Source organism: Bos grunniens, chromosome 6, assembly GCF_055505025.1.
Source record: "Bos grunniens cultivar Pamir isolate PY7600 chromosome 6, Bosgru_T2T1.0, whole genome shotgun sequence".
NCBI classification, from domain to species: Eukaryota; Metazoa; Chordata; class Mammalia; order Artiodactyla; family Bovidae; genus Bos; species Bos grunniens.
This window is the reverse complement of record NC_141170.1, coordinates 2,386,418-2,413,212: the sequence shown is the minus strand read 5'-3', so window position 1 is coordinate 2,413,212 and position 26,795 is coordinate 2,386,418. Positions and strand designations below refer to the sequence as shown.

Here is a 26,795-nt window from a genome sequence, read left to right as displayed (position 1 = left end):
GGCAGCCCCAGGGCCTCCCGAGGGGGACGTGAGTCTCTGAGGGCCCACCCGAGCCTCGTGACCAAGAGACGAGGCCGCCCAGACCCAGCGCCGACCGCCCACTGACCCGGGCTCCCCTCTCCAGCCCAGGCTTTGAGGAGCAAACACACCTGGCCCGCCTGGCATACCTCCCCGGGGGGCGGCCACATCCGCAAGCCCCCTCCCTGCCCCCCTGCCTAGGACAGCCCTCAGCCACATGTCACCACCCTTCTCCTGTTGAGACTCTGCTCCTGTGACGTGGCCTTCCCTGGCCCCTGACCCCCGTGCTCCTGGCGACACTTTCATGGGACCCCTCCTCTGGGGCAGACCCGGGACCCTTCCCCTCCCTTGTGTGGACGCTGTCCAGGCCGCCAGGCCCAGCACCTCGAGGCAGGACCACTTCTGGCCCTTCTGTGGCCTCCAGTGTCTAACTCAGGGCCAAGCCCCAGGAGGGGCCCCCACTGAGCGTGGACGGAAAGAGTGGGGTGCGGAGGCAGCCAGGGCCCTGCCCCTTCCCAGACGCCCCTCCCCAAGACAGGGTCTCCACGTTTCCTGTTTGCTTGTGTGTCCGCGAGGAGGGCGCAAAGCTAGAGCCTGGCCCCGTCTTGCCTTGTGCAGGAGGGCTCCAAAGTCACTGAGGACGGCGACCACGGCCATGAGACTGAAAAACGCCTGCTCCTGGGAAGGAAGGTTATAACCAAACTGGACAGCATGTTAAAAAGCAGAGACCTTACTCTGCCAACCAAGGTCCGTCTAGTCAAGGCTATGGTTTTTCCAGTGGTCATATATGGATGTGAGAGTTGGACCATAAAGAAAGCTGAGCGCCGAAGAATTGATGCTTTTAAACTGTGGTGCTGGAGAAGACGCTTGAGAGTCCCTTGGACTGCAAGGACAACCAGTCCATCCTAAAGGAGATCAGTCCTGGGTGTTCATTGGAAGGACTGATGTTGAAGCTGAAGCTCCAGTACTTTGGGCACCTGATGGGAAGAGCTGACTCATTTGAAAAGACCCTGATGCTGGGAAAGATTGAAGGCGGGAGGAGAAGGGGACGACAGAGGAGGAGATGGTTAGATGGCATCACCGACTCAATGGACACGAGTTTGAGCAAGCTCCAGGAGTTGGTGATGGACAGGGAGGCCTGACGTGCTGCAGTCCATGGGGTTGCAGAGTCGGACACAGCTGAGCAACAAATGAACTGAACAGATGTGGTCACTGCCACCATGCCCCTCCCACCCGCCTCCTCTCATCCGTGTCCGTGAAGCCTCCACTCCACCCCGAAGCGGGTCCAATCCCCTCCCTGAGCTCTGGACCTCCCTGAGCTCTGGACCCTGAGCTGAGGCATCCCGGCCAGTAGCCAGCACCAGGGCCCCAGGCCATGCCTGAGGCCACCCACCAAATGCCACTGCCCAAGTGACTCCGGCCCACCGCGTGGAGCAGAGGGAGCCCTGCAGACCGCTGACCCACAGAGTCGCAGCCAGGAAACGGCGCTAAGGTTTGGGGGTATCTGTCTCCCAGCAATAAGTAACATGGAAAATGAAGATTGGGAGGAGCGCATCCTGCCCAGCAAGAAGCGGCTACCTGCAGGTTCACAGCCACCTTTCACTCTGGAGACAGATGCTATGGGTCATAGGGGGTGCAGCAAACCTCACTCCCATCATAAATGCAACTGCTCCTGGGGAAGAATATCTCCAGGGGGAAAGCATCACATTCAACTTGAAGATTCACTAGCCGTGAGAAAGAAAACCTTCCTTCAAACGTCCGATGAGCCCGATTAGATCCAGGCTGATCCCTCTCTTTAATCTCCAGTGTCCAGACCTTTGTCCCTGGATCTCGGTGTCCCCAGCTCCTCAGAGAATTCCATTCTCTGCTGGCAAAGACCACACAGCAAAGGCCAGTCGGGGACAGAGCCTCTGAAGGACTTTCCTGCTGAGAAGGTTCTACAAAGCTCCGTCCACACAGCACTGGTTATCAATCAGAAAGCTGGCAGAGCTAAGCTGGCTGAGCCTTGGGATGTTATTTTGCAGTTTCCTAATAGAGTGAAACATCTACTGATTAAAGTTTCATTTGTCTCTGCCTCTATTTTGGGAGAAAGAAACAAAGTGTGATGAAATAAGTTCATGTGAAATGAAGTTTAAATCTCACCTGATCATTTCATCATACCCACTAGGGGTGGGTATTTAAACCTATTTAAACAACAGATGTGCTATTTAAACAACACGAAGAAACAAAACGGGAAACAAGTGCTGGTGAGGGTCTGGAGACACTGGGACCCTCGCACACTGTTGGTGGGAGCGTGACGTCGTACAGGAGCGTGGAAGGCAGTGTGGCCATTCCTCAAAACATTCAACCAAGAACCACCATCTGATCCAGCAAGTGTATTTCTGGGCACGCACCCAAAAGATTTAAAAGTAAGGTCTGCAAGAGATATTTGCCTGCCCATGTTCACAGCGACATCATTCACAATAGTCAAATGTGGACACAGTCCAAGTGTCCATCGACAGATGGACGGATGAACACAATGCGTTCCGTCCACACAGCGGAATCTGATTCAGCCTGAAAAAGGAAGGAAAGTCTAACACCTGCTGAACGCGGATGAGCCGTGAGGATGCTGAGCCAAGTGAGACAGGCCAGTCACAAGAGGACAGATCCTGAGTGATTCCACTCAGATGAGGTCCCCAGAGTTGTCAAACTCAGAGGCAGAAAGCAGAATGAGGGGTGTGGGCTGGGCGGGGAGGGGAGCACGGAGCTGGTGTTTGATGGGGACAGAGTTCTGGACGATGACGAGGTTCTGGGCACGTCGGTGGTGATGGGGGCACAACCATGTGAACGGACGTGCTCGCTGCCACTGAACTACAAAGCGGCTTAAACGGTGCAGTGTGCATCGTGTGGGCTTGGCCAGGGTGAACCAAAACCAGGGGCAAATACCAAACAAGCTCTCCGGAGAGTAGGCTCTGTCCCACCCTCCAGCGAGGCACCTCCCCACCCCACCCTGCCACCACCCAACAGGATGCAGCCACGCGGTCCAGGCACCTCACATCCTCGGAGCAGCTCCCGCTAAACGCCAGGAGCTCATCCTAATCACCCTGACAATGCCCCCTGCACACGGGAAGGGGGGCACCCAACCCCACCCTGAGCAGACAGCAGGGGCGTCAGCCTTGGCCCTGGACTCTGTCCCTGGGTGGATGCTGGCCTCCAGCTCCCAGTCACCCACCGACACCCTGCTCCAGCCAAGGCCACTCACTGGTGATCCACCTTCCTCCAGCGCTCCCCCCCTGCCCCCACAGGGACGCACTGGACACCTGCCCAGGTGAGGGGCCCCTCAGGCGAGCCTGGGACCTTGCTTTCCTCTGCGTCTCCCCAAGTGCTGGCTGAGGGTCCTGCTCTGAAACGGTGTCCTGAATGACTCGGCCATGGAGAAGGCCTGCCCTTCCCCACCTCCACCCTGTCCCCCAGGGGTGCAGGAGGACAGTGGACTGGGTCAGCTGGTGTCCCCACCCCTGCATTGGGACAGGGAGCTGAGGTGCAGGCCGGGGAACAGCAGGTAGAGACCCACACCCAGGCCCCACTCACTGCATGGTGCCTGCCGCCCGCATGGTGAGACTCGGAGGCCCAGGTAGGAAGGACACTGTTCAGTCAGAGTGCCCACCTCTGGGAGAATTCTGCCAAGCACGCCTGCCAGCCCGGAGCCATCACGGAAGTAGGGGCTGGTGCCACCCACCCAGTCCCTGCAGGGCAGTCTGGCCAGCAGAAGAGTCTCTCCCTGGGAGAGTGAGACTCGGGGTCCCCTCTAGGGGACGCTGTCACCCCGGCCCAGGCGCCTGGCTGCGCCAGCAGCAGACACTCCTTGGCCAGAGACCAGCTGGTGCGGTCAGTCCCGACCCACGAGAGGCTGCGAAGCTGGGTCCAGGTCACCGCGTGGTACACGCCTCGCAGGCAGGGGCACAGGAAGCCGGGGCGGTGCAGATGAAGGACTGAGGCTCGGAGAGGCTGAGATGAGTCAGACTCATCCTTGGGGGCCTCGGGAGAGCCGCACTTTCTGCCCACGGACCACATTTCTCCCACGTGAAGATGTGGGACACGGCTCACTGGCCATCACGTCCAGATGGTCCCACGAGGCCACCCTGCCCGTTCCCGAGGATGCACTGGGCCCGCTTTTTGGCCTGGGAGGAGACAGACTGAAGCCAAATGCCCCGAGAAGGAGTCCTGGAGGCCGCTGAGAGCCAGTCCTGGTGCCAAGAGGCGCTGGCTGGGCACCGAGGGGGGTCACCTCGCTCAGACAGACTAGGGCAAGTCTTGGGCTGCTCCGTGCCTCAGTGTCCCCATCTGTAAATGGGCACGTGCACACACCGCTGAGGGTGGGTGTGTGGATCTGGGCCCCACCAGGTGGGCCTCCTGCAGGGGCCTCCTGCTGACTACCGCGCTTAGGCCCCTCTCTCCCTGACCCTGAGTGACCTCGGCCTCCCTGGACATGCAGAGGCTCCAGAACCGTCCCCGGCTGCACATGCCATTGTGGGCTGCAGAAAGGTGGCAGATCCCGCTCCGACTCAGGCCTGGAGAGCACAGACCTCGGGGCAGAGGGCTGAAATCGACCGCAAGTCTGTCCAAAGTGTGACGGGGGCTCTAGACCCAAAGGGAGACTCCGCCTCCGGGTAAACCTGATCTGGCTCTGGACGGGCTCTGAACCCTGTTTGGGGGCCTTCCCCTCCCATGGGCCGAGCCCGGGAGCTCAGCCCAGGCCCACCTCCGCAGACCCTCCGCTCGGTGTCCTCGCCACCCACCCTAGCCGGCCCTCCTCCCACCCCCTTCCTAAGGCTCCTGAACCTGCAGGCCCCGCCCCCAGCCTCCTCACACCCCGCCTCCCTCCTCCCAGCACTCTGGGGCCAAAGCCACCACCCTCGACAGGCTTGCTGCTGGCACCATCCCGCTCCAGCACCTTCCAGGGCTCCCTGCTACCCTAGGAACACAGCCCAGCTCTGGTCCAGCCTCCAGGGCCTCCCGTAACCGGGACACGGCTTCCACCTTTGACCTCACCTCTGCCACTCTACCAGGGTCCCCCCACACACTGTTCCTGCCACCAGCCACGCTAATGTCTGTCTGGAACCCCTTTTCTCTTCCCTCCACTCTACCCTACCTTCAGCAGCCAGGCTCAGTTGAACTCCTATTTAACCTGCAGAGGCCGTATTCAGGCTCAGCCCGTGAGGGCCTCCCCAGCCTCCCCAGCCTGTGGCCCTTCCAGGCTCCCCTCGCACCCCTGAGGACTCTGAACGTCCTTGTCTTCTCACATAGCCTGAGCCTTCGCGGCGCAGCATGGGCTCCCCACTCCAACCCTGCACCCAGGGCCAGGCACAGAGAATCCCCTGAACACATTCCCCCCTCCTCCAGACTCTCAGGCTGGAGACCACGGCTCCAGCAGCTCCAGCAAGACCAGCATCTGGACCACAACGCCCACCAGAGGCGGCCGAGGGCTGTTCGGCGCTGGACACGCGAGCACGGCGGTCTCTCCTACTCCGGAGCATCCCCCTGTGCCCACTTGCTTGTTCTCGTTGTTCAGTCGCTAAGCCACGCCCAGCTATTTGTGACCCCATAAACTGTCCTCCACTATCTCCTGGAGTTTGCTCACACTCATGTCCATCGAGTCAGAGATGCCATCCAACCATCTCATCCTCTGTCATCCCCTTCTCCTCCTGCCTTCAATCTTTCCCAGCATCAGGGTCTTTTCCAATGAGTTGGCTCTTCGCATCAGGTGGCCAGAGTATTGGAGCTTCACTATACTTGGTTACATATATATATATATTCACTATACTCACTTATATATCCATGAAGAATTGATGCTTTCGAGCTATGGTTTTGGAGAAGACTCTTGAGAGTCCGTTGAACCGCAAGGAGATCCAACCAGTCCATCCTAAAGGAGATCAGTCCTAAATATTCACTGGAAGGACTGATGCTGAAGCTGAAACTCCAATACTTTGGCCACCTGATGCAGAGAACTGACTCACTGGAAAAAGCCCTGATGCTGGGGAAGATTGAGGGCTGGAGGAGAAGGGGATGATAGAGGATGAGATGGTTGGATGGCTTCACCAACTCAATGGACATGAGCTTGAGTAAGCTCCTGGAGTTGGAGATGGATAGGGAAGCCTGGTGTGCTGCGGTTCATGGGGCTGCAAAAAGTTGGACACGACTGAGCGACCGAACTGGACTGAATTGAACACTCACTTTATAAAAATGATTTACAACGCTCGCTGCTCCCCAAGGGGCCAACAGGATGGGCTGGACCCCAGGAGCCGGGAGGAGGAGAGGTGGAGCCGCGGGCGGAGGCCTGGGCGCCAGCCTCGGACTCTGCCGTCCAGTACCCGTGGAGTCCCTCCACAGTCAAGGACCCTGATCCTTGGGGCCGCAGCCGGCTCACGCGGGAGTGGAAACGCCTCGGAAGTGTCCTTGACAGGACCTGCCAACGTGAGAGACAGGGGCTTCCCCTGGCCCCTGTCCTAGAAGCTTCCACTCCCCCTTAGGCCCTGTGCAAATGCCCCCCAGACCTCCCCAAAGCCTTCCTGGCTCTGGCAGGACGCCCGCCCCCCCTCCCCTGGGTCCACCACTCTCCCTGAGGCTGAGCCTGTCATGGGTGAAGGGTGCCCCAAATCTCTGTGCCACCCTCATCTGCATGCCCTGCCCCTGCCTGGGAGCCCTAAACATATCACCGTGATCACCCCAGAGACAGAGACCTCGGGCTCCTGTTCAAAGAATCTCATCAGGCTGCCGTCCATGTGGAGGCCACAGAAAGAACACGTCCACCCATGGGGTACCCAGAGCCACACGGAGCCCCCTCCCCTAACCCCTCCCCGACACCCAGAGGGTGCTGACCCCTCCCCACACTCCCCAGGGCCCTCTCTTGACAGCCAGTCACTGGTGTCTCAGTGCGGGTGAGGGGCCAGGGTCCCGTCGCTGCTCTCCGGAGTGGTCTGGGGCGCGTGGCTCTAGGGCCCAGGGGCCAGGCAGGAGATGTTAATTCCTTCATCCAGAACCTTCCAGAGCCTTCTGGTGACTCTAACCCCTGCTCCAACTCAGGGCCCACAGGCTCACTGAGATCTGAATTCTGACACCTTCAGAGTTGGGGTGGTGATGTCATGGGCTGGATGGTGGCCCCAAAGAATAGGCTCACATCCTGTAGCCTGGGACTGGGCCCTTATCTGGAAAAGGCTCTCTGCAGGTGTGCCCAAGTGAAGGCTCTCAGACCCTCCTGAGTGTCGAGGGGCCTTGACTCCAATGACCTGTGTCCCACGTGAAGTGGGACCTCGTGAAGCCAGAGCAGACAGGAGGGATGTGGCCACAAGCCTGGGAACACTTGGGACCCCTGGGGACTGGAACAGGCGGGGAGGACCCGCCCAGCCCCGGCCAAGCTTGATTTGGACAGAACGGTGAAGGGCAGATTGTGCTGTTCTCAGGCGTGGGATGCGGTCATTCGCTACGTGGCCCCCGGAGCTGAACCAGCCACCCTCCTCCCAGGAGGCCCGCGTCCTGAGTGGACTGCTGCTCTGACCACGCACACAGGGCTGCACGGTCCCTGCTCACCCGGCTTTGAGTCACCCGAGCTGGTGACAGTCTACAAACCGGCAGAGCCGTGGCCCCTGCCAGGGGCAGAGGGTCGTGTCCCTGGAGAACTGTGCCCCGTGGGACCCGCCGGGTGGCAGAGTGTCGGGAAAGGCTGGCCCAGCCACCCGCTGCGCCCACCGTGTTCTCTGGCCAGCGCTGGCCAGGGGCCTCCAGAGAGTCTGGAGGGGAGAGGAGGACCCCCAGGAGGGACTTTCTGTGGGAGGGAGAACCCGCCCTGGAGCTCTTGGGTCCGGGCAGACCTGCCGGGCCCGCCCAGGGCCCAAGGCCCAAACTCGGGCCTTGCACAGAAGCCCCAGGGTGGCCAGCCACGGTTCACGCTGTTGGCCTGCCTGCCCGGGACAGGACTCAGCAGCCTGAGTTGCAGCTTCCGCCCTCCCAGGAAGCCCTGAGACTTCTGATGCCTGGAATCGTCGACGGTCGGAGAAGGAGCCCACCCACACCAAGAGCTGGAATTTTAAACTCTGAGGTCTCTGGTGGAAAAACATCCAGCGGACTCTATTACATTACGTCCGGGCAAATAAAACAGTCTCCAAGGAACCGGTCCTCCCGGCTGCCCCCGCTCGAGGGCACACACCAGCGCCAGCCGCGGCCTGCACCCCAGTCCTCACGGCAGCCACAGGCCACCCGCCCGAGTCTCGGCCCCGGGAGTCCCACTAGTCCAGCCAGGACGCTGGTCTCTGTCCCACTGGGGCCCCCAGCAGCTCCAGGGCCCCTGCCTTCTCAGGAGGGAAGGGCGGTCACACACACCAGGTGCGCTGCAGCCTGGGAGGGGGTCGGAGCAGGGCCAGGGCCCCTACCCACCCACTGCCGGCACCTCTAAGGTCCAGCGGAGAGGACTCTGGACGGCAACCCGGGCGGGCCTTCCCCGCCAGCCCTGGGCGGACAGGCCAACAGCTGCGCTCACCTCTCCTTCCTGCTCGAAACCCCCGGGCAGGAAAACGCACGGGCCAAGCCTCGTGCAAGGCCTTCCGACTCCGGCTGTGGCCCCCCTGCCAGCCCCGGGGCCACCATGCCACAGCACCCACTCCCCCAGCCCGCCTGCACCTCCGCCACGTCACCCCTCCCCACCTCTCTGCAGCATCTCAGAGCGTCTAACCTCCCTGGAGCCCAGGACGAGCCATCAGCACGAAATCCAGGGGCTGCAGGCAGCCGGCTGTCTCAGCTGCAGCTCCCACCTGCTTGTTCACCTGTCCACCCAGCTCCCCGTCGGAACCGTCCTGCCTCACAACCCCCCACCCTTGCGGAATGAGGGCCTTAGGCCCAGCCTCCAGTATGACCATGTTCTCAAGTGTGTTCCCTGTACCCAGAGAAATCCGGGCATGATCGAGCTCCCGAGTGCAGGCGGGGCGGGGGGCACCCCCTCCCGCTGACCACACTGAGTGCGCGCCGGGCCCTGTGGGCGCCCCTGGCCGGCTCTGTCCTCTCCAGGGGCTGTGGGTTGGGGAGCGATCTGTGCTTCTCTAAGAGGGTGGGGGGGAGGTGGAGAGAGGTAGCCTCCAGCTCAGAGCCCCGATCGCCCTCCACACGAGGGAGGAGTCTGTGACTCCCCACCAGCGTCTGGGGTCTTGGGCTGACCAAATTTGTTAGGCACAGCCCCTACCCAGGCCGCACCCTCCAGCCCAGCTCAGCGACCGTGGTCATCGAGGCGGCCCAGCAGGCAGCACTCGGCAGGACAACAGCCCGGGGTGGCCACAGACAGGCTTGGACCCTCCGGACAGAGGAGCGGAGGGACTGTCCCCCGCCCCCACAGCAAGCACAGGCCCACAGTGGCCCCCTCCACTGGGAGAACAGCGGGCTGGGGCGCTAGAACACACCCCCCGCTGCCCTGCACCCCAAACTCTCCACCCGAGGGCCTGTGCGTTCTCCCAGCTGGAGGCCAGCTCCCTGCAGCGCTCACCTGGCCTTGGACGCCACCTCGGCCCTGGGGGCCCCCCAGCCTCACTGGTGGGCCCCCGCATTCAGCCCTCATCGCTGATATCGGCCTGGGTGGGGGGCTCAGGGCCCACGGAGCCGATGCGTCTGCTAAGCATAGCCTCAGTGGACACGTCTGTTCTCTTTTTTTCCTGGCTGAGCGGCTCTGAAGCCCTGTGACCGGGCCCTGAACCGCCCCCCGGGCGGCCCTGCACCGACTTTGTTCGGGAGGGTGCCGCTCGCAGCCCCCAAGCCCCTGCCTCCGGCCAGAAGCGCAGGGTCTGGGCTGGGGGCTAAGCGTCAGTCTCTTTGAGACCGCAGGCCGCTGCGGGCCCGAGAGAGGCCAGGGCAAGCGGGAGGGCTGGCTCTGGGGCCACGGCCCGGCCAGCAAGCCCGCGGCCCACGCCTGTACTTACAGAATCCACACCTGGTCCCGCCTTCAAAGATGAACCCGTTGGGCACGGCCCCGTAGCGCCGGAGGTCTGACAGCTTCCACTGCCCCGCCACGGCTGGGGGGACGTCCCTGGCCACCACAAGGATGTCGTTGCAGAGGTGCAGGGTGGCGGGGCCGCTCTCCAGCTTGGTGCCCGGAGCCACGATCACGGGGAACCTGTGCACTGGGGCGGGGCGGGGGCGACAGGGTGTTGCTGGGAGCGGACGGCGGCCAGGAAGCACGAGCCCAGGTGTCAGCTCCCGAGGGCAGGGCCACTCGGTGCCATGGCCCCGCTCTGTCCCGTCCTCAGGGAGCCCGCCCTGATCGCCCCCACCTCCCACCCTAACAAGGCTGGACCAACCCCAGCAAGCTCCGGGAGAAGCACACAGGCCATGGCTGGTAAGTCTGAGGCCTTGGGCGCCTCCTCTGAGAAACCCCGCCCCCCACACAGCGCAGCTGCTGTGGTCCCATTCCAAAGATGGGAACACAGAGGCCTAGGAGGCCCAGCCTCCGGCCCCTTCTGGAGAGTCCCAGCCTGGCCGCGGGGACATGCAGGAAACCCCAGGCCCTCCCCGCTCCACTGAGAGGGTCTTCCCGGCGCTGAGCATGACTATTAGCTCCCCGAGACCTCCTCTCCACCTCAGGCTCAGCCCTTTGCCCCTGAAGCCCCTCAGGAGGGCAGTGGTGAGCTCTTCTGTTCTCACAAGGCGCCCCCTAGCCTCGGAAGGACCTTGGAAGAGGGGTGCATCCCAGAGCAGCCAGGCCCAGGAGCGGACGGCAGCCTCCTGGCTGGTGCCCATCGGCCCCGTGTCCACCCCGAAGCTGAGGGGCCAGCCCCAGCCCTGCCTCCTCCTCCCGCCCTGAGCCCACCCAAGCCCCCGTGGTGGGCAGCAGCCCCTGGGCAAGGACCCTCATAGCCTGGCCCCAGGGGGCCAGGGGTCAGCAACCCATCACCATGTCCTGGTGATTTCTATTTAAGGTGCCAGGACAGGGCACCGGCTGCCTTGCACCAGGCCCCTGCCCACTCCCCCACCCCCAACCCTAGCAGAAGTGGAGTCACACGCTGAGCCAGGCTGAACTGGCAGGAACCCCGACGGGAGAACTTTCTGGAAGAGGCTCTTCCCTCCTGCCCCTGCGCCCCCTCACTGGGCCTCCACACATCCCCCACCCTAGACGCCTGATCTGGGGGCTCCCGGAGGAGGGACGAGCCGCTGACCCCTAGCTGGGCTGGGCTGAGGTGAGTGAGGCCCCTTACTCAGGGTGCAAAACAGGGGCCAAGATCAGTGATATTTTAACGATGATTTAAACAACAAAAATCAGTGCAAAAAGTCCATGGTGAGTGAAACAGCTTAAATAAAGCCCAGGCTGGCTGTGGCATTGGGGAAGGTGCGGACGGGAAGGTTTAAAGACGGCTCACAGACCAGCTCCGCTTTAGACTTTGCCATTTCTGTTCATCGTGGGCTTCGAGCTTTCATTTTTAACTGTTTAAATATTGTGTTAAAACATCACAGCTTTTGAGATAACGCGGGGCTTTGGGACTGAACACACACAGCGCTTCGTGCACGTTGGGTAAGTGACACGGTCCTACTGGACCCGCACAGGGAGCTACACTTGGCATCCTGCAGTGAACTGTGATGTGCGAGGACCTGAGAGAACACACACGTGTGCCCACACACACACATGTGCCCACACACACGCACGTGCCCATGCACACACACGCACAACCTGCCCGCAGCCGACGCAGCACTGTGAGCTAGCTGCGCGGATGAAAGATGCCAGCCGTGGGTTCTGACGACGCAGCTGGGGGCCGGCCTGCCTCTGCTTGACCAGCCGGGTGGGCATGTGGGGGGGCTGGGTCTTGCCCTTCTCCCGAGAGCACCCCATCCTGTACCCTGCACCCCCCTTGTGGGGCTCAGGGGGGCTGGCTCCTCCTCCCCGAGGCTCCGGAGTCAGGCGGCCACCCGCTTGGGCTAAAGGCCCCCAGGTCATATGGATGTGGCCAAGTTCGGGAGCTCAAGAGGCATCTCCCCTGTGAACCCACCATCGCCCCAATCACGGCTGACCAGAGGGCGCTCAGCAGGCACTGGGAGTCATGACCCAGCCTCTGCAGCCCAGCAGTGAGACCCCCGGGGACCCCTGAGGGCAGGAAGAGACCGTCCCCGTAGGCTCTGGGCGCACTCACCCTCGCCCAGCGCGTAGCGGATCCGGGCGTCCCAGGCACACATGGCCTCGCGGCTGTCGAAGCCCAGCATGACGGCCTGCGACAGACAGACGATGGCCAGCGTGTGGGCCAGGCCCTCGTAGGGCAGGCCGGGCTCCAGCCCGCAGATGTCCTCCAGCGTCAGGCTGCTACGCTCCCGAAGCCCCTTGGCGCGCTCCGACTTGTCCTTGTAGGCCAGCATCAGCAGGCAGTCTGCGGGGGGCGTGGGGGTGGGGGTCAGTGCGGCCACTGCCCCGAGTGCCCGGCACCACCCCGCCGCACCCCAGAGACCCAGGCTCCAGGTACGGCCGGCCCCCAGCAAGCCCCGGGCACCCTGAGCCTCAAGACCCTCATGTGCAAAAGGTACCCCCACCCCACACGGCCACGGGCCACGCGGGCAGAAGTGGGCTTGGGACACTCCCTGGTGAGGACCCACCCACCCGGCCCGGGGCCCCCAGCTGGGGCCTGCACCCTGCCCCGGCCCTGGGGGGACGCCGCTCCAAACACAAACACGGCACTGAGCCACCTGCGTGGCCCTGGCGAGCCGCCCTGGGTCCGGGCCTCCATGTCCCTCCTGAGTGCAGGCGCGCCCCGCCTGGCCACACCCAGTTTCTGCTGAGGGTGAGGGTCCCGGGCCTGATGCGAACACCGAGACCCTGGAGTGCGAGGTGGCCCTGAGCTCAGTGAACCAGCCCCCTCGTTGGGGCAGGAGAGGGCTGGGGGTGGGCACTGGAGGACCTCTCGGGATGGAGCACTTCCCCGCCCCACCCAACACTGGAAACACCTCCCTGCAGACCCAAGGGACACCCGGACCCCAGAGCCTGACTCCACACTCAGCTTGGCCAGCAGAAGGAGACCAAGGTGGCGCCTCCTGCCTGCCCGTCAACCCCTGCCCCGTGAAGACAGAGGGCGGGCGGCGTGTCCCGGACGTGCACACCGCTGCGGTCAGGTGGGGACGCACCCACAGGCAGACTGGACCCCAGCCTGCAGGACGGGCTGGCTCCGACAAGCCCCTATTAACAAGTCTCCAAAGCCTGCGATGGGGGCTCCGCTTCCTATCTGAGACCCTGTCCCTAGCGTTTGAAATGCTTATGTCAGAAAAAAAAAAAAAAAGCAAGGATGTTTTCATTCTCAGGGGAATACCCAGAACCCTAGAGCCCACGGAAATCCACCTGCCCACCCCAGGGGAATACACAGAACCCCAGAGCCCACGGAAACCCACCTGCCACCCGAGGGTTCGGGCATGTTCTCTCCAGAACACAGCTCCCTTGGAAACGCGTGGCCCGGCCCAGAGAGAAATTAGTCACTCAGGAGGCACAAAGGGCACGTGTTGTTATGGAAATGCCCCCCAGGTGTCACCAGAGGCTCAAGAGGAGAAAGCCTTGGGAGGCCATGAACACAGAGAGACTCCCAGCAAAGAAGCGCGTGGACACGGGGGTGACCACGGACGGGAGCCCAGCGTGCGCACAGCCCTGTCACCCACACCAGGCTGCTCCCCAGACACGCCAAGCACGTCCTGCCGCTCCTACCCCCGGGAAGACCGGCCTCTCCCGTGGGTGTCGCCGTGCGGCTGGCCGTCCCGTCTCCCGTCTGCCCGCCCCCCACCCTGGGAGGCAAGCTCGCGAAGGCGGTGCTCTTCTACTGTGACAGTCCGGTCACCCAGCACCGATGAGGGAGAGGCCCTTCTATCTCAGGAACGACTGTTTGCTTCGGTCGTGGCCTGACCAGCAAAGGCAGGGCAAGCCTGTCACCTCCTTTGTTTCTAGGAGCTATGCTCCCTATAATGTAGCCAAGAGCAGGGTCTGTAAACTTTCCTGTGAAGAGTCAGACAGTAACTATATTCCACTGCGTGGGGCACGCAGTCTCTGTCAGTTTTTTCTGTTCACTATTTATTTATTTGGCTGTGCCGGGTCTTAGCTGCAGCCCAGGGGGTTTTGGTCTTCGCAGCGGCAGGCAGGATCTGCAGGATCTTTCATTGCAGCCTGTGGGAGCTAGTTTCCCAATCAGGGATCGAACCTGCACCTCCTGCATTGGGAGCATGGAGTCTTAGCCACTCGACCACCCAGGAAGTCCCCGTCACAGCTTCTTAACTGCAAAAGCAGCCAGAGACCACACACACGTGTATGACTGTGTTATGACAAAACTTCATCACAGAAGCAAGAGACGGGCGGATTTGGCTCAGGCCCCGGATTTTCCAATTCGTGGTCTGGAATCCAGCTTGCCACAAGGGCCCCTGGGCTGCCCCACGGCTCCCTGATGCCTCCCACTATCACAGGAGGAGGACGCCTGCCCTTGCAAGGCTGGTTTGGCTCTGTGTGGCAGAGCCAACATCTGTCCCCAAAACCCTTTTCTCCCGGCCTACCCAGTCTTCCTGGATCCGGGCTCTATCTGAAATCAGCTCACAGCCTACTCCTTACAGAGATTTGAGAATAGACTCGTGCCCTCGCCTGTCTGTGGCAGGGTAAATGAGGACCCCCTCAAAAAAACGTGTCCACGTCCTGACTCCCAGAACCTGCAGACACGCCCTCGTTTGGAGAAAGGGTCTGTGCAGATGTGGTCAGGTTAAAGATCTCGATGGATTGTCCAAGGGGGCCCCAAATCTAAAGATGAGTGTCCTCGTAAGAGACGGGAGGGGGGACACAGACACACAGAGAGGCCATGAGAAGACAAGTCACGGAGCGACGTGCCCATGAGTGCAGGAGCCCGAGCATGCGGGAGAGCGCTCCCCAGCGCCTTCGCGAAGCACGTGGCCCTGCCGACACCTTGAGTGTGGGCTTCCAGGCTCCAGGACGGGGAGAGAGCACACCTCTCGTCTCGAGCCCCTGGGTTTGCGATGCTTTGCTACCTCAGCCCCAGGAACTGAGACACCAGGCCGGTCACTGTCTCCTTTTTCAGTATGAACGTAAATGGCGGCGGGGAGCGGACACGTCTGTGTGCCGAGCCCCACCTTCTGCCCAGTGGAAGCTGCCCGCAGTCACAGCCCAGTGACGGTGGCGGCCGGAGGAGTCACCTCCAGACCCCGCCGTGGTCTCCCACGAGCTGGCGCAGGACGCGGCCCAGGAGAGGGGCGGCAAGCGTGGGGCCGGGAGGGGCCCCGGGCTGGCAGCTGCCCTGCCCCTCCCCTCCCATTGCTCCAGCCATAAAGGGGTCCTGTCTTTAAAACCCATCCTGTAGAGAGTGCTGCTTAGTGAAAAGCTGTGGAAGGAACAGGCACCAGGGCAACGGCAATTCTCAGGTCTGGGACCTGAGACGAAGCGGGTCTCAGAGCTGCTCTGCACCCGGGTGAGCGCCCGAGCCTCCAGGGGCAGCGGCCCGCCGGCCCGGGACACACCGCGTGGAGGACGCGGGGGCCCGCAGCAGCTGCTCAGCCCGACCCGGGCCCCCTGCCGTGAGCACCCAGGGCTGCACCCCTCACACGAGGCCCCACAAGTGAGGCCGGTCCCTCAGCAAGGTCTCCCGGTCACCAGTGAGGGAGCACCGCCAGCCTTCCCACCCTTCATCTCCATGCCAGGCTCCGTGGGCCCAAGGGCCCCGCTCACAGCAGCCAGCCTCAGCCAGGCGGCCACCGGGCCTGGAGCCACTGGGACCCCGGGGGCGGGAGCTGAAGCCTCCCACGGGGCCTGGAGGGCGGCCTGGAAGGGGCGGCTCGGGCAGGGGGTGGAGCGGACCAGAGTGGTCGTGCTGAAGGCAGGCAGAGAGGGGCCGTCACCGAAGTGGGAAGATGAAACGAGGTGGTCCACACACACACACACACACACACACACACACCCGGTCACACATGCCTGCGTGCTCACGCACACCTGCTCACATGCACGCACACACACACACGTACTCTGTGCGTGGGCACTGTGGTGGGGACCACCTGACTGGTCCAAGCCCCACGCCTGTGACCAGAGACCCCCCACTCAGCTCATAGAGCCTCTACTTTCAAATGAGAGCTCCGCAGAGTTGAGGCACTAACACAGCCTTGGCCGGGCACGCAGAGGCCCTCAGCCACAGGCCAGCCAGCAGGGACCTCGGCCGGGAGCCGGACACCGTCCCATCACCGCCAAACACTGGGGAGGGTCTGCCTATGGACCACGCGCACCCACCCTGGTCTCCTACACCAGCCTGCACTGAGCCCAGCCAGGGGCAAACCCTAAGGACGTGCTCTTCAGGGGCCCGGAGCAGGCACCTGATGACAGCAGCTGTTCATGGGCCTCCCAAACGGGACACAGACTCCCGAGGGATGAAAGGCACCAGCCCGGCAGCACGCAGGGAACAGCACTGTGCCAGAGGGAACAGCCAGTGCAGAAGCCCAGAGGCCAACATGTGGGTGGGGAAGAGCCATCTGAGATGTAGGTGGGGTCCAGCCAGGTGGGCCTGCTGAGCCAGGCCGAGGCCTCATCCCAGCTCACGGGAGCCTGAGAGCTGTCATCAAACAGGGCCCAGGCTGGCTGCGTGTGGAGAGTGGGCACAGCACAACAGCAAAGCTGTCCCGGCCAGGGGAGCTGCTGGCTAGGCTGGGCAGAGGAAAGGGGGCTCAGGCTCTGTAGTAACCACAGTGACAGCTGGCAGGGCCTGCCCCCTGCCAGAGGCCGGCCAGCTCATGGGACCCCTTGGTGGGCAGAGGAAGGGCTGAGGGAAAAGAAAGAAGAGGATGATTCTGGATGGGGGCGGGGGGGACCTAGGGAGAGGAGGGGGCAGCCAGGCGGGGTGGGGTTTCTGTCACAGACACATGAGCCCAAGAGGCCCAAGGGACGCCAGGCGGCCTGCACGCAGGCAGCTGGACACGGCGCCTGAAGATGTAAAAATAACCACGAGAGTCATGGGCACCCGGAGGCGTTTACGGCCCGGGGCTGAGCGCCTGGGAGGGCAGCCGGGAAGCCGCAGGCCTCCGGGCCTCATGGGGGTGGGGGGCCGGCAGGGAGGACGGAACCGGCAGGGGAGACGAGGCGGACGCCCACCCACGGGGACACGGCCGGAGCAGCGCTGTGGGGCTCAGTGCTCATTGGTCATGGTGACCTTGGGCTGTGCCTTCCGCAGAGCTGCTGGGCAACAGCCCCAGGGGCCGCCCAAGGGCTGGGGCTGGGGGCTGCTGACCAGGCCTGCCTGCCGGGGCCCCGGGCCACCTGACCCACCGGCCTCCTGACACACAGGCCCAGGCCTGCTGCTGATCCAATTCAGGGGGAGAGTGCCCCACCGTGTGTGTGTGTGCAGGATGCCACGGGGCTTCGCGGGGCACCAGGGGGCTTCGCAGGGCTCCAGGGGGCTTCGCAGGGCTCCAGGGGGCTTCGCGGGGATCCAGGGGGCTTTGCGGGGCACCAGGGAGCTTCGCGGGGCACCAGGGGCTTCGTGGGGCTCCAGGGGCTTCGCAGCCTCAGCACACAGGCGGCAGCAGGAGCAGTCAGGGCCCTGGGCCCCTGCAAACCCGCTGCCCATCCACCCTCTGCAGGGACTACCCTGCAAGCCCAGTGAGGACTCATTCTCATCATGCAATTGGTCAGAGCAGCAGCCAGACCTGACCCGGGGTGCTCTGACTCCTGGTTGGACCCAGGGGCTGCAGGAAGCCTGGCCCTCCGTGTCAAGGGTCCACAGGGACCAGAGGGCTGGTCTCCACCCTTAGCCTGTGCTTGGGGGCTGGCCCAACCCCAGGACTGAGATAGGACACCCATTTCTGGGGGACATGGCCGATCTCAGGCCAGAAGGTGGGACCAGAGCAGGATCCTCCTGGGCGTCACCACCTGAGAGTCCTCTCGTCTTCAAACATGCCCGCCTCAGCAGGGCTGCCACTGCATGGGGTGGGACAGAGGCCGGTGGTATGGAGACTTAGGGGGCACGTGCCCTGAGGACCCCGTTCCTGGGTTTGTCTGCAGGACCCAGGTGTTGCTGAGAGCAGCTGGGCTCCCAGCCTGTGTCCCCTGGCAGGCCCTAGCCCCAGCATCACCTGTGAGGCTAAGTCAGGGTCCCTGCCCTCCAGGAACTCAGCACCAGGAGGGAGCGTAGACGGCAGGGGGAGCACTAGACCAGCCCTCCCCAGGACAGGAGTGGCGTGGACTGCCTGCTGGCCAAAGGGCAGAGCACATGGGGTCGGGGGAGGGGTCAGGAGACCACACCCACTCATCCAGGGCCAGAGCCCTTGGGTCACCAGGTCTCAGCCTGCTGTCTACAAGGCCCTGCCAGCTCCAGGACTCAGGGTCCCTCCTGCCGGCTTTTCTGGGCAGAATAATGCGGCCCCAGCAGCGACACGGGAGTCCCTGAAGCAGGGCCCTCGGAGCCGGTGCCCAGGGAGCTGCCCTGGCTGCTCGCGACCCTCTGCACGCCTCGCCCATGGGTGGGCCGCCCTCCAGAGCTCAACCACGGGAGAGACCATCTCCCACCATCCTGAGCCTCGACCCAGGGAGGCGCAGAGAGAGGCTGCCCAGGGTCAGCTGGGGTGGGCCACACCACCCTCCTCTCATGGGGGCTTGGCCCGGCGAAAGGACCCGGACAGGAATTCTCAGGCCAGGACAGAGGTGGGGACCCCCGAGGGCAGTTCTCACTGAAGCTTCAGTAAAGCCCGTCCCCTCTTCCCATAGTCGTTCCCCTCCCTCTGATTCCCTAAACTTTATTACGAGCATAAGTGGTCTTGGCTAAAACAAAGCGCAAGCAGCAAAGCAGGGGCCAAGTGGAGAGGGGCCCTCTGTGCCCTCCGCCTGCCCAGAGCCTCCAACACCCCCTACTGCTCCCCTTGGGCCCACCTGGCAGGGAAACGATTTCTAAAAGCAAGAGCCCTGGGGTCTTCACGAAGAGTAGGCAGGGTGGCCCCTCCTCCTGTCCCCAGGCTCCCCTCTGCTGCAGCTGGGATCTGGGGAGTCTCCGCGGTGAGACTCCCACATGCAAGGGCCTGCCCCCAACTCAGGTCCACCGAGGGAGCCGGTCTTCAGGATAAGGGGGACCAGGCAGCTGCACCCCTCACAGCCAGGCCCCCAGCAAGCCGGAGAGGGGCTGGCTCACCGGCTAAGGGCCAGGGAGGAGAGACGGGAGTGGGGACAGATCCTCGGGCCGAATGGGGGACCACAGTGGGGGTCCCGAGACTCTGAGGACCAGGACGTGGGGTGCAGGGCTCAGGACAGACAGCAACCCAGAGGGGCCACGTGGACCGTCCTCCCGCCCAGTCCTCTCCCGCCCAGTCCCCGGGCAAGGTCCTGCCTGGAGTGCCTAACCCTCTTCTCTGGGGACGTCCCCTCCAGCTCCGCCGCCCTAACACCCTGGAGAGGCGGCTCTTCCTTCCCCTAAGGCCCGTGGCATGCTCTCCTCCCATGGGGCTGCGCATGCGCGACCACCACAAGTCCACTCACAGACTCTAAGTCTGCGGTGGTGAGGAGCCGCTGCCAGAGGGCCCGGTATACAGGCGTGCCTGCTGGGGCCGGCCAGGGCACAGCCCTCACCCAGCTCTCTAGGATACGGACATGACACCCACCACCAGGGGCTGCACGTCACCACCCGCCCCAGCAAGAGCGACGAGGCCTGCCCGGGGCTGTGCTCGGGTGGGTCACCTTCCCCAGAGGCCCGCACAGGCCCTAGCTCATCAGCCTCCCCGCAAGCAGCCCCAGCCCCGGGCCCCAGCCGGCCCCTGCCCCCTCCATCAACACCGCCTGTGCCCCACCTCGGCCACCCACAGCCTGGCCACTGCAAGGATTCCACTGTCTCCCGGCCCCTAGCCCCGCCAGGCCTCCTTGAGCTCCCCGGGACTAGGGTCCCCCAGCACCAGGCACGGGGCTGGGCCTGCAAGACCGGTGAGCTGAGTGAAGGGGGTGCGGGGCTCAGGCCCCCTTGGCGGAGATGCTGAGTTCCAGGCAGGAGGAGCGTGTCCAAGGCCAAACGCAGGCCCTTGCCCCACAACCGTGCGGCTCCCAGAGCCGGCTCAGCCAACGGATGGAGGAAGGGAGCTCCCTGGGAACTGACAGCACCCCTAGGTGTGCCGGAAGACCGACAGCCTCGCACGTGTGAGGCAGCGTGCACGCACACCCCCAGCAGCCCACACAGACCCCCGGGGACCTGGGCTGGCTCCAGGGCACCTGTCTCCGGGAACAGCTGCAGCCACCCGGCTCAGAGCCTCCGGGTCGCCGCCGCTCGCTGAGGACTGAGGCTGGAGATGCCCAGCTCCACGTGCCCTCCTCCCAGGGGGCGCACTGGCCCTGCAGGGGTTCCCAGGACACATCCCCAGAGGAGGCCGCTTTCCCCTTTCTCTGTTCCCACCTGGGTGGTCCAGCCTCAGCTCCACCTGGGCAAGATTGGGGGGGTGGGCGGTGGCGGCGCCTGGGGTCAACATGGCCCTGACACCCCATCTGGATTTGGGGCCAGTGACACAGCTCAGTCCCCACTGGGCCGGGACTTTCTGGGATGCTCCCTGGGGCGCGATGGGGGAGGGGGCCAGAACAGGCTCCTGCCCTTTCAGCCCTCCCGTCTCCACGGCTCCCCCAACCCCCCCAGGTCCCTCTGAGGTACTGTCAGCCCTCCTGCCAAGGGGGGTCGGCCCAGGGATCTGGGGTCTGAGACGACTTCGGGGCTCCAGGCCGAGTCGGGGCGCCAAGAGGGTCCCCGCAGGCCGAGGCCGGGGCGCTCTCCGGTTACAGCCCTCGCCCCGGGGCGCCCGCTGCCGGCTATTTCGGGCGAGCTGGCCGGCGCTCCGGGCCTGCCGGGCGCACGCAGGAGGCCGCCGGCGGCCGATCGCGCGCGCGGGGCCCCCGACCCCGCGCCGGCACCCCGCGCCCGCTCACCTGCCACCGGCGAAGGCTTGCGCAGCACCAGCCACCTAGTCTTCCACTGCGGGGACAGAGAGAGCGTGAGCCGCCGCCCGCGCCCGCCCCGCCCCGCGCCCGCCGCGGCCCCGACCTTCTTGCCGTCCCGCAGCTTGACCTGGCCCTCCACCAGCGCCGCCTCGGTCATCTTCTGTCATGGTTCCCGCGCCCCGCCGCGCCTCTCCCCGCCGCCCCGCGGGCCGCCCAGCCCAGGGTCACTTTCAAAATAGCTCCGCGAGCGCCGTGCGCCGGCCGGCGGGGCGGCGGGCGGGGCGGCGCGCGCGGCGGGCGGGGCCGAGGTGCCAGCCCGCCGGTCCTGCCCCACCCGCGCCCCGCCTGGGCGATGCGCCCCCGCGGCACCTGGGGCCACCTGAGCGCCCTGCCCTCCGGACCTCGTGCTGCGGAAGCTCGGACCCTGGGGCTCCGGCCTGCTCACCCCAGTGGGGTGGGCGGGGGAGGGGGCCCCGCTTCCTTCCGAAAGCACAGGCAACGACCACCGGAAGAGGCATCCGCCCTGGGTGGGTCCCGGTTTGCAAGTGTGCCTTCCTCTAAGCTGGCTCACCCTCGCGCACCTGTCCTTCCCACCACCTCTGAGCTGTCACCGGACACCACGGACCTCTGGCCAGGACGTCGCCTCACTCCCCAACCCAGCTCTCCTGCCTGCTCCCTGCTCCCTTCCAACCCCTCAGACCACCCCTGCTCCATAGGCAGGAGGATGGGGGAGGGCATTCCTGTCCCCTGGCAGCAAGGACCCCAATGTGGACTGCTGCCGGGGGTTAGTGGGGCCAGTGCCCCAGTTTGAGTCGTCCCGGGCCTGCACGCGCTGCCACTGGCTGCTAGTGGGGGTGGTCCGTCCCTCCAGGCTGCTCCGTAAAAGCCCGTGAGAGAGCCCCCATTGCAGCGGGGGAGCTCTGAGCCTCGGGTTTCCGTCCTTCCACCCACAGCCCCTGCTCAGCCGCCCAAGTTCTTTGGGAACCCAGGTGAGTCCACATCTCAGATGTCAGCCCCCGTTTCTGAGGCGACCTCCAACACTCACACCTTTAGGAGTGTCGACGAGGCCCTGGGGCCAGTGGCAAAGACAGGCCGGCGCTCTGAAAAGCAAAGAGAAGCAGTGCGCCCCAGCCAGGGTCCCACCCTGAGGCGGCTGAGGATCTGGCCGGGAGGAGGGGGGAAGGCTCTGCGGTGTCCTGTTACCCTGAAATCCGCACGGGTAGGAACGCGGGTGCGTGTCGTCATCCCGTCCAGGTCTTGCCTCTCACGGAGAAGGATCTAACACTCAGAACCACAGGCACCTCCAGGACTGACCTCCGTTGGCTAAGCCCTGAGCAGGGCATGGGGTCATGTGGGCAGGAAGACCGCTGGGCTGGGGTCCCAGCTCAGCAACCACCATGCTGGGCACAGAGAGGGCCAAGTCTGTCCTCTCTGTGCACCCCTGTCCCCGTTGTCCCTGGGAATCTGAGAAGGCAGGGCCCTGGGGGGGGGCGATGAGCTCAGTTCGAATGTCCTGGGAATGCATGCCCAGGGTGCGATGCGGAGCAGGGTCACCCCAGGCCCAGGAGGCGCCTCGCTCTCCCGTCCTCCAGGGGCACCGCCTCTGCAGGGCGGCTGCCCGCTCATCCCAGGCCCCCCAGCCGCTGGCCCAGGACGGCCAGCAGCGAGCCAGGCGGCGCTGGGGGGGCTGTGGCCACCAGCACATCTGCCACCCCAGGCGCCTGGCACATGCTCATCCCCACGGGGAGGGGCAGTGCCCTGCCGCATTCCGCAGCACTGGCCCAGACCCAGGCTCCTGCCACGCCCAGCAGCTGCACCTGCTCCCACATGGGCCCCAGAAAACGCGGGCTGCTGTGGGGACAGACGGCTGCCCATCGCCCCCCCCCGCTGCAACGCTGGCGACTGAGAGGCAGGCCCAACTTCCAGCCTCGCTCTGGACCTGGGGCGGGGGGATCCTGGCCTCTCATTCCTAAGCTCCTGCTGTGGACCAAATGCATGTGTCCCCACCCCCCAAATTCATGTTGAAGGCCAACCCCCAAGGGGATGGTATGAAGAAGTAGGGTTTGGGGGGTGATAAGGTCATGAGGGTGGATCCCCAGGACTGGATTAGCATCCTCGTAAGAAGACGTGATCTTTCTCCGTACCCACTCTGAGGACACAGCCAGAGGCAGCCATCTGCACGCCCGGAAGAGGGCCCCCACCCCAGACCCCAACCAGGCTGGCACCCTGATCTCTGACTTCCGGCCTCAGCAACTGTTAAGAACCGCATCTGTTGTTTCAGCCTCGCAGTCTACAGTATTTCTGTCATAGCTGCCTAAGCAGACTCAGACAGTTCCCTCAGCCGTGGCAGCCAGAGTCGCTGGTGGCAAGGGGCAGAAGCCGACTCTGGTCACTGAAGCGGGAAGGAATCTGTGGGAAGATCGTTAGGCCTCAGGTGGAACCCAGGGCAGGCGGGGATCAGCAGGACCTGCAGGAGGCCGGGGGCACAGCCACGCTCCAGAGACCTGACGCCACTGCAGCTCTGCACCACTGCCCGGGCAGACTCCAAAGCCACGGGCCACGGCTGCTGCCTTCCAAGAAGCCCACCGCCATCACGGGTCAGAGCCGGCTGATCACACAGCCGTGGGCGCTGCTGCTGGACGTCACCGCCAAGGACACTGCCACCACGGCCAGACCCTGTGGCCACAGGGCACGGTCACCCCATCAGTGGCTCTGCAGCCACGGGACCTGCCGTCTGACGCTGCACCTGACCCTCGACAGCCCAATGAACGTTAACTGTCGCACGACTTCTCTGGCCTGTTTCCTCTTCCAGCCTGACGTTGTGATGATGAGCTCCTGAAGGACAGGGCTGACCTGCTGGCTCGGACAGTCAAGAATCTGCCTGCAGTACAGGAGGCCTGGGTTCGATCCCTGGGTCGGGAAGATCCCCCAGAGAAGGGAATGGCAACCCACTCCAGTATTGTTGCCTGGAGAATCCCATGGACAGGGGAGCCTGGCGGGCTGCAGTTCACTGGCTGGCAGAGTCAGACGCGACTGAGCGACTGAGCACTCACCTGAATGAGAGGATGCGTGTGAGCGTCTTTCAAAATGATCGTGAGTTTTACAAACACGAGAGCGTGCGGGGACCGGGGACAGGCCGCCTTGTCTTGTGTCTCCAGGTGCTCAGTGAGGCTGGAGAAAAACATGCACCAGCTGATCGTGGCAACACTCCACCTGACGCCACCCGAGTGACTCCCTGAGTCACCCCTCTGCAGGTCCCAGCTCCCCCCAGGGAGGTGGGGCCACATGAAGGAGTGGTGGCCAATGGAGCACGGGCGGGAGTGATGACCACCGCCTCCCAGCCCCGCAATCTCCCACACTCCTCATTCACCACGTGGTGAGACAGGGTGTTATGGACCCACCTACGTGCCCGCTAATCCACCTGTTGAGGCCCTAGCCCCAAGGTGACTGTGTTTGGAGCTGGGACCTCTAAGGAGGCAACAAAGGTCAAATGAGGTCATAAGGGCGGGGCCCTGACCCCATAGGACTGTGGCCTTTCAAGTGGAGGGAGAAGCTCGCTCTCTCTCTTTCTGCCTGTGTCTCAGCACGCGCACGGGGCAAGGCCGTGTGAGGACACAGCAGGAAGGCCTGGAGGAGAGTCTCCTCAGAAACCCCCCTCACTGGATCTTGACTTCACCCCCAGAACCAGGAGAAAATCAACGTCTACTGCGTGACTCCCCCACTGGTGGCCTTCTGTTGCAGCAGTCCCAGCAGACGGGTACAGAGAGCACGTAAGATTAAAAAGCGCCACAGTGTCTCTGGCCTGCACGCCCCTTGACACGCAACCTCCTTCCACTGAGAGTTGGAGTGTGTCTGTCTACCCCGGCTTTGACGAGTGAGATGCAACGGGAACACTCACACCCACTGTTTCTTTGGAGCCCGGCCTCCACCATGTGAATGGGCCCAAGGTAGCCTACCAGATGACAAAAGATGTGTGTCCCAGTCACCCTGCCACCCCAGCCAAAAGCCAGTCGGCCCCCAAGGACAGAACCGCCTAAGACCCACTGATGACCCACATACAACCCGGGCCACGAGAACCACCCCGTGAGCAAAGCCAGGGACCAGCAGGCCCAGCGTCGTGAGCTGAGCACACGGCTGCCTGTGTCACGAGTTTGGGTGTCATTTGTGACACTCTCGAGAGCCTCTCGGACTGCAAGGAGATCCAACCAGTCCATCCTAAAGGAGATCAGCCCTGGGTGTTCATTGGAAGGACTGATGCTGAAGCTGAAACTCCTGTACTTTGGCCACCTCATGCCAAGAGCTGACTCATTTGAAAAGACCCTGATGCTGGGAAGATTGAGGGCAGGAGGAGAAGGGGACGACAGAGGATGAGATGGTTGGATGGCATCACAGACTCAGTGTACATGAGTTTGAGTAAACTCCAGGAGTTGATGGACAGGGAGGCCTGGCGAGCTTCAGTCTACGGGGTCGCAGAGTCGGACACGACTGAGCGACTGAACTGAACTGAGCTGTGATGCCAGAGCAGTCTGATACAGAGTGTCTGTGGCAGACTCCAAGCCTTGTGCGACACTGGAAGCTCTGCAGAGAAGGAGCCTGGACCCTGAGTTGCCATGGCCACGGGCACCAGCAAGCGTCCAAGCCGAGCAGGGATCGGCACACAGCAGGCACGACGAGACAGAGAGGCCCCCCTGCGCGTCCTGAGTGAGACCACAGCACATCAGAGACAAACACTCAAGCGCTGAGCATCACAGGGGAAGTGATGTCAGAAGAACCAGAATTCACAATTCGATTTGTTTTTTGGCCACGTGGCTTGTATGATCTCACTTTCACAACCACGGATGGGACCTGCGCCCCTGCATCAGAAACGCGGAGTCCTAACGGCCGGGCCGCCAGGGACGCCCCACGACTCCATTTAAAGCAGGTTTCTCAACAGTAGGAACGGAAGCCAGGGGAATACCTTCCAAGTGCTGACAGGAAATAGCTAGCAATACATGTGAGATGAGACGCAGAGAGAACAGCACGAACGATGCTCTGTCAATAAATGTGGACATGTAGACAGATAAATTCACCAAAGTGTAGCTTCCTAAACTAGCTCAAGAAGAAACAGAATTCTCAACAAGTCCCAAACTATTAAAAAAATGACTCAGTAGTTAAACATCATCCTGTAAATAAGACACCGGGGGCTTCCCTGGCGGCTGAGCGGTAAAGGCTCCGCCTGCCAACGCAAGAGACATGGGTTTCATCCCTGATCTGGGAAGATCCCACACGTCACACAGCAACGAAGCCGGGAACCATGACTACGGAGCCTGTGCTCTAGAGCCCGGGGACCACAGCTAGAGAAGAGCCCACGAAGCAACAAAAGCCCAGCATAGCCAATACAGAAAGAAGAAAGAAAACACTGGGCCAGGGAATCTTATAGGAGATGCCACCAAACTCTGAGTGAACAGACGACTGGCTTTCTACAGCCCTCCGGTGGACCGGGAAAGAAGGGCAGCGTCTCTTAAACTCGCTCTATGAGGTCTGAGGGTAGCCCTGCAGACAGTCACTCAAACAGTATAAGAAAGGGAAATTACAGGCCACTCTCACTCAGAAACATAAATGCAAAACCCTAAACAAAATAAAAGCAAATTCTGAAAAAGCCGCTACAAAGTCAGCGTGTTGGCCAGGGTTCCTGCTGCTGACATGTTAGGACAATTCAGAGAGGGTCTATTTACAAAGGTGTGGTTTTGGAGGGAACCACCAGCAGTGGTGACTGTGTGTGTGTGTGTGTGTGTGTGTGTGTGTGTGTGTGTGTGTGAGTTGCTCGGTTGTGTCTGACTCTTTGCTATCCCATGGACTATAGCCTGCCAGGCTCCTCTGTCCATGGGATTCT

General features: G+C 63.1%; 1 protein-coding gene across 5 annotated transcripts in view; it reads right to left on the bottom strand.

The window, feature by feature from the left end:
* DOK7 (docking protein 7) overlaps positions 1-21,214 on the bottom strand; it is a 33,585-nt gene extending 12,371 nt beyond the window's left edge. For 3 of the 5 annotated variants that reach the window (XM_086407394.1, XM_086407398.1, XM_086407400.1), the window contains exons 1-4: positions 21,027-21,214; positions 20,912-20,957; positions 12,153-12,383; positions 9,954-10,154 (exon numbers count right to left, since the gene is read on the bottom strand). In XM_086407394.1, the coding sequence (XP_086263520.1) occupies positions 9,954-10,154; positions 12,153-12,383; positions 20,912-20,957; positions 21,027-21,080 (532 nt within the window). In that variant the 5' untranslated portion in view covers positions 21,081-21,214. The remainder of the gene's footprint in view (positions 1-9,953; positions 10,155-12,152; positions 12,384-20,911; positions 20,958-21,026) is intronic. The other 2 variants (XM_086407395.1, XM_086407399.1) reach the window with 1 other exon arrangement.
* Between the last annotated feature and the right edge of the window lie 5,581 nt (positions 21,215-26,795).